The sequence below is a fragment of the Epinephelus moara genome, chromosome 22 (genome assembly GCF_006386435.1).
Source record: "Epinephelus moara isolate mb chromosome 22, YSFRI_EMoa_1.0, whole genome shotgun sequence".
NCBI classification, from domain to species: domain Eukaryota; kingdom Metazoa; phylum Chordata; class Actinopteri; order Perciformes; family Serranidae; genus Epinephelus; species Epinephelus moara.
Genome location: NC_065527.1, coordinates 10402232 through 10409192, shown reverse-complemented (window position 1 = coordinate 10409192; position 6961 = coordinate 10402232). Strand labels below are relative to the sequence as shown.

Genomic DNA, 6961 nt, shown 5'->3' with positions numbered 1-6961 from the left:
CCATTCATTTTTTTCGGTGATTTTTTTTTGCAGATGAATGCACATTTAAATCTGAAGAGACAAAAAAACACTGACCTTGTGGTGTTGTGGCAGAAAGATGTTTTGTGTTAATAGTGATGCCTGGTAGTAGTAGATTTTATTTATGTATTTATGTTAATGCTAACTTGCATCAGTTGTTGACATAACTAAGAGAAAACATAGATTTACAGACATAATTAGACCATTATAAGATACTGAGAAGTTCATCGCCGCTCTTATTGAAAAACACCAAAGCAGTTTCTCTTAAGGTTATGATTAGTTACTACATATATACATACACTTATGTAACGAATGTGACTGAACCCAAATGCAGCACTTGGTGACAGTTGGTAATGACCTTTATTTGAACACAGAATAAACAGAAACTTGAGCCGACGAAGATATTCAATTAAAAGTTCATTCTTCGGGCTCCGAGCCCACACACAGTCTCTGGGTTCTGGGGCAGACAGGTAGTTGAAAGCACTCCTGCTGAAACGTCGTGGCAGGAAAACACCACACAGCCACAAGCAGACGGAAACCAGAGACACTGAAGCAGAACTTGTGGTGAGGGACAGAAGGCCGGTAAGTCGGTGAGTTTACTGGGAAACAGATGACGTAGGCAGGTAAGGAGTGCTGGAAAGTCTTGCATGAGGTTGAAACACAACCTGGCAAAGAGCTTGTGTGCTGGAGAGACTTTTATACCAGGCTGATGAGCTGCAGCTGTGGAGGCAGGTGAGAGGAGGTGTCTTGAGAAGGGGGGCGTGGCTGGCTTGCAGGGTGCAGGTGAATGGAAATTTACCAGTAGCAGGTGAGAGAGAGAGAAGCAGGGGCTGTAGCCTATCCCTGCTGACATTGGGTGAGAGGCAGGGTACACCTTGGACCTTGGTCACCAGACTATCACAGGGCTGACACATAGAGAGAGACAACCATTCACACTCACATTCACACCTACGGACAATTTAGAGCCACCAGTTAACCTGCATGTCTTTGGACTGTGGGAGGAAGCCGGAGTACCTGGAGGAAACCCACACTGACACGGGAAGAATATGCAAACTCCGCACAGAGGGGTTTGTGTGTGTGTGTGTGTGTGTGTGTGTGTGTGTGTGTGTGTATATAACCCATAAACATCCTTATATCTGGGCATCTTGCCTACTCCATTTGTTGTGCTCTGTTGAATCTAGTGCCTTTATATTTTAGCAACGTGAGGCCTCCCTCTTTTGGCCGATTTGTTGCTCTACATCTTTTGTCCATCGAAATATTTGTAATGCATTGTGAGGAAACACCAAAGAGACAAATACAAACATATGCACAGTGTTATGTCATCGTCCATATTAAAACTTGCTCTTAAACATACCACAAAGACAGTGTTTATATACAATATATATATATATATATATATATATATATATATATATATATATATACATTTCAACTGGGAAAAAAAAATAGTGGAATTTAGTCAGTATATTTTGTTTTTGTATTTAAAGAAAGATATAATACATTTAGTTTTGACTTTATTTGAGAAATTTGGTTACTTCTTGAACTGGATTTTATTTTTTCTTGCAGCGAACAAAGATCAGCCTACATAATGCATACACAGGCACTGCCAGACTGGGCACTCCTGCCAAAAGAAAGATGACTCCATTGATCCATGAAGGGTACGTTACTGATGCCAGAGACGGGAACTCCGCCTGTAAACCACAGAAGAGTATGATTAGTGCACTGTATGCAATGACTGTCCAAACTTTGTTGAGGTGTGGGTAATACTGATGACAGGTTGCAAAGGATGGATGCTGACGCTGAGATCAGAAATATCAAATAAAAATGAATGCAGATTACGGTTATGAGATTATATACTTACAGAAGTGGGATCCCAGACTAAGTAGGTGAGCTCCTCTTGAACCTGTGTCACCAGGTAGAAAACTAAGATAACCAGAACAATGAGAGGACTGATGAACCTCCATGAAATCTGCCAGAGGATAGAGGGCTTATGTCCGACCATGAATTTTATGTCCTCATTGAACCTGGCACACAAGAGGGTTTAATAAGTTTTGAAAAGTTTTGAATTATGTCATAAAGTCATCTCTTTTACACCGCACTTAAATAGTTCAGCCATTACCACGAGATTTTTCTCAATACAATAATTTGCTGACACATCATGGTGCTACTGAAACTGTATGGTTATTTTGCAGTAGATATCAAGATAAATAAGAAAGCACACACAGACAGAAAATATGTAGCTAAAATAGTTTGAATAAGCACTAACCTGTCTATGCCGTAGATGTAAACAACAGCTATCATCTCAAAAAATCCAATGGTCAGAAGTGGGACAGATCCAGCAAAGTTGTCAAAGAGAGTTACCCAATAAAACCCTGACTGCAGAGAAAACAGGAGGGTGATGACGAAGGCGACCGCACAGGTTACTCCTGAAACACATACGAAAAGAAGGTGACGATGTTAAAACAAGAATAATATAATTCATCTAGAGTTGCAAAGCCAATATGCAGATTGTTGTAACTCCAAAACAGAATACCAGTTAGTGCTTCTTGTGGCCATGTTTTCGGTAAAACATTGAGGTCTTTCAGTGGAACCACCACCCCTTCAATATTGCCAAACAAGGTTGAGATTCCCAAGCAGAGAAGCATGATGAAGAAGAGGACAGACCAGGCTGGAGAACCAGGCATCTTGGTGATGGCTTCTGTGAACACAATGAAGGCCAGACCTGTTCCCTCCACTCCCTGCACAAACACAAACATTAATCACAATGCAGGTCGAGCAAAATTAATGCACCACAATTCGTATATAACTCATGTTATTTGTGTATAACCCAACCACATAAGCGAGAAGGCTGCAATCAAGTGAGTAATGTGCTGGCAGGAGTAAAGATGGGAGTAGTTTAAGGAACAAAAGTCTGCACAAGAAAGCAGGTTTGGGTGGTGGATGGGTCAAACAAACACAGGACTTTCCCAAGGAGACCTGTGTTTGTGTTCCATGTGAAACCAAGTGAACTTTGAGTCATTTTAAGGAATGTTGTCACCACGGTTCTTTCCTTAAACATAACTTACCCTCAGTATGTAACTTTATGTTGAGTACGTAAAGAAATTAGTGCCATTCATAGGACGCTAATTCGTTAGATATCGTACAAACCACTGTATGTGCATTTTCGTAAGATATCATACAAACTGTTGGAATTTGATATTTATTGATATGGTCACCTCACTGAGAAGTTTCCTCATTTCACAGAGTTTGATGTCCAATCCAAGAACAATACCAGGTGAGGAGATGTTGAAATAATCCAAGGCTTCCTGGTAGTTGCTTGCAGTGATGCTGTCTTCAGGAAGGTCAAATGCATTTGATAATATCCTGATGTTACTAGGGAGAAAATATGTCAGTGATCAATAACTTTACATCACTGGAATTTAAATGAAGGGATGAATTTCAATTTCTAAAGTCTCAATAGTCACACACTCATATGCACATTGAAAAAGTAATTAATTGGTTGCTGCAATCATTTCTTACGTCCATTTTAAAGACACTACTTCCTAGTATGACTAAATTCATTGCAAAAATACATCCTTTAATGAAGTTTATGAGGCTTTAGTCGTCTGGCTTTGGCCGAAAACACGGTTCTTTCCGAAGTTACGTCTTAGTACGGATAAACTTTGTTATCTCAGTCTACAGCTGTGCTAGTCATATATACACAACACATTAAGTTCATCTTGTGGGGAACATGAACTGCACCAAATGTAACACCCAATAGTTGTCAAGACATTTCTCTTAAGCCACATATGTCAATGTAATTGTCGCACTGTAAAATAAAAATCAGCCTATCACCAAAGTTATTTTGGATCACTCATTGGGGCCGCAAATATCTGTATACAAAATTGAATGGCAGTCCATAGTCACTGAGATGTTTCAGTTTGGATGTCCTTCATTCTTTCAACAAGAGGTTGTGTTGTCCATGTGCTAATGAGCTAACTAGCATCTTGAATTCGTCCTGTCAGTCTTCCAGTTTCCCCTTTGTAGGGCAAGTTATGTCTTCTCATGCAGGTGCAGAGCATACGTGGTAGTTGGCCGTTGGCTGTGGTCTTCGCAATGTGTTAACTTTTTGGCCAAGACACAGACGACATGAAGTGCAACAGTCAGCTTTTGTCACCACTAGTTCTTTATGTTTTATGTGTCTGGGCCTTAAAGGACCATCAGTTTGGCAAATACCCTCCCAGGAGGAATGATGCTGTTCATCTTACATATAAGCATGTGAGTGATAGTGATGTACTTTTAGGACTACTCTGTTCCAAAAACACAGCTCACATCCTGTGACTACTCACTCACTGACACAGATGTCGTATTTCTCTGTTGCCCTGAAGCCAATGATGGTGTAGGTGACTGTGGCAGCATAGATGGAGGTGAGGCCAGTTATGGCTGTCAGGATCATAGCATCTTGCTTGCAGTTGTTGCTTGGGAGTGGAAAAAAGACAAAAGATTCAGGACACATCACGTCTGAGAATGGCTACAATCTTTAGGTGACAGGCCTTCTCGAAATGTCTCTTACTGAACAGGGTTGTAGCTTGAGAAGGAGATGAGGCCTCCCCAGGCTAAGCTGAAGGCATAAAAGACCTGGGCACCTGCGTCCAGCCAAGTTGTTGGTTTTTTCAACTCATTAACCTGCAAGAGTGAGGCATACAATGTGATTTGGCTTTGTTTTAACAGACATATAATTGGCTTTTTTTATGATATCAATTTGAAACATACGTCTGGTGTGAAGAGAAACTCTAATCCACTCAGGGCACCTTTAAGAGTCAGTCCCCGGATGAGGAAGATGGCCAGCACTATGTAAGGTAGAATGGCTGTAACATATACTGCCTGAAGAAAAGAAAAGAATGTTGACAGTGGTGATTCGAGAAAGCATATTGTTTGTGTGAGGGTCTGACAAACCTTGCCTGAGGTGCCAATCCCCCGTATGTAGCAGACACACATGACTGTCCAGGCTGCGAGCAGGCAGAGCACTACAGGCCAGTGGATTCCTCCAGAGTCAGCTATAGAAGCTGAGGTATTCAGAGTCACTCGGTAATAAAAGTAATCCACAGTGGAGCTCCGTTGACACTCTGATACAAATCCTGAAGGGGAAAGAAACAATTATCTTTACGTGTTTTAATCATAAGTAATACACCGATCAGCCAAAACATTAAAACCACTGACGGGTGAAGTGAGTAACATGGATCATCTTGTTACAGTGCAGTGTTCTGCTGGGAAACCTTGGGTCCTGGCATTCATGTGGATGCTACTTAACGTGCTCCACCCACCCAAACACCATTGCAGAAAAAATAAACTCCCCTCATGCCAGTAGCACTTGTCGATGGCATTGCCCCCCCTGCAAGACAATGCGCCATGCTACCCCACAAAAACTGCTCAGGAATGACCCCAGGAATGGGACAAGGAGCTCAAGGTGTCGACTTTGCCTCCAAATACCCAAGATCCCAATCTGACCGGACATTTGAGGGGTGTGCTGGTGCCCCAGAGGTACCCCCAATTCACAGTTGGTGCTCCTTGGACCAGATTTGGCTCTAACCTGTCAAGGCATGGACACAGGACCTCTGGGTGGTGTCTTACACCAGGGCGTTAGTTTCAGATCTTTTGAGTCCTTTCAGTTGTGAGGTGGAGTATTAGCACATCCCACAAATGTTTGATCAGATTGGGATCTGGAGAATTTGGAGGCCAGGCTGACACCTTGAGCTCTTTGTCACCTTCCTCGGGCCATTCAAGTTTTTGTTGTGTGGCACGGGGCACTGTCCTGCTGGGGGGCAACTGCTATTGGTAGTACTGTTGCCATCAGGGGGGTTACCTGGCCTGCACTGGTGTAAATGGGGGTAGAGCCTGTCAGATGGCATCCACATGAATGTCAGACCCCACGTTTTCCCAACAGAACATGGCATTGTAACAAGATGATCAATGCTGTTCACTTCACCTGTCAGTGGTTTTAATGTTTTGGCTGATCGGTATATATGGGTGCTTAATGAGCATCTTTGTGTGTATATTCAAATACCTGTGCCATTGTCATTGAGAGGACACTGGGTCCAAGGCAGCGGGGCTTGAAAGGAATTGAAGAGATACCACAGGATCCAGGCTATTAAGGTGTTGTAGTAAAGTCCAATTAGTAAGGACACCAGCATGGAGGCTATACCTGAGGGACAGAATCATTAACTAATGTTACTTTCTTTGTTTCACATCTGCTTTGGACAAATTATTCCAGAGCCTACTTTACTTACCAATACCAGTCAGATAGGGGTTGATGGCCCTCCACACCCCCACGCTGCCTTTCCTGAGACGCTGGCCAATGGCAAACTCCAGCAGCAGGAGGGGCAGCCCTTCCACCACCAGCAGGATCAGGTAGGGGATCAAAAAAGCACCTAAAAATGTATAAGTAGAATAGTTATACATAGTGCATTAAAGATATTCATAGGTCTTTTCATCATCCTAAATATCAACATGATTATGCAGCTTATAAAAGCTTGTATGTTGATAATGATTTGGGCTGTAAAGCAGTCCCACAGGGCCCCTGCCTGTGAACATACTAACATTTATAACCCTTGTGATGACCCCATGATTGCCTTTCTTGCACTGCTGTGGTTTCCCCCTGCAGGTGGCTGGCAGGCAGAGTTGGGTGGGTCGTTTGCTTGTACCTGCAACATCTTTGCTGGGCCTCAAAGGGCATAAAGTTTTCCTTTGTACTGTTAATATACAGTGGTGTGAAAAAGTGTTTGCCCCCTTCCTGATTTCTTACTTTTTTGCATGTTTTCCACACTTAAATGTTTCAGATCATCAAACAAATTTAAACATTAGTCAAAGATAACACAAGTAAACACAAAATGCAGTTTTTAAATGAAGGGTTTTATTAATGAGGAAGAAAAAAATCCAAAGCTACATGGCCCTGTGTGAAAAAGTG

The 6961-nt window shown here is 42.3% G+C and overlaps 1 protein-coding gene across 1 annotated transcript in view; it reads right to left on the bottom strand.

Moving 5' to 3' along the window:
• Positions 1-1568: 1568 nt before the first annotated feature.
• LOC126384285 (sodium-dependent neutral amino acid transporter B(0)AT1-like) overlaps positions 1569-6961 on the bottom strand; it is an 8403-nt gene continuing 3010 nt past the window's right edge. The window contains exons 2-12 of the mRNA XM_050035248.1: positions 6285-6425; positions 6062-6199; positions 4954-5135; positions 4771-4881; positions 4571-4683; positions 4347-4475; positions 3234-3390; positions 2552-2756; positions 2285-2444; positions 1880-2042; positions 1569-1709 (exon numbers count right to left, since the gene is read on the bottom strand). Coding sequence (XP_049891205.1) covers positions 1569-1709; positions 1880-2042; positions 2285-2444; positions 2552-2756; positions 3234-3390; positions 4347-4475; positions 4571-4683; positions 4771-4881; positions 4954-5135; positions 6062-6199; positions 6285-6425 — 1640 coding nt within the window. The remainder of the gene's footprint in view (positions 1710-1879; positions 2043-2284; positions 2445-2551; positions 2757-3233; positions 3391-4346; positions 4476-4570; positions 4684-4770; positions 4882-4953; positions 5136-6061; positions 6200-6284; positions 6426-6961) is intronic.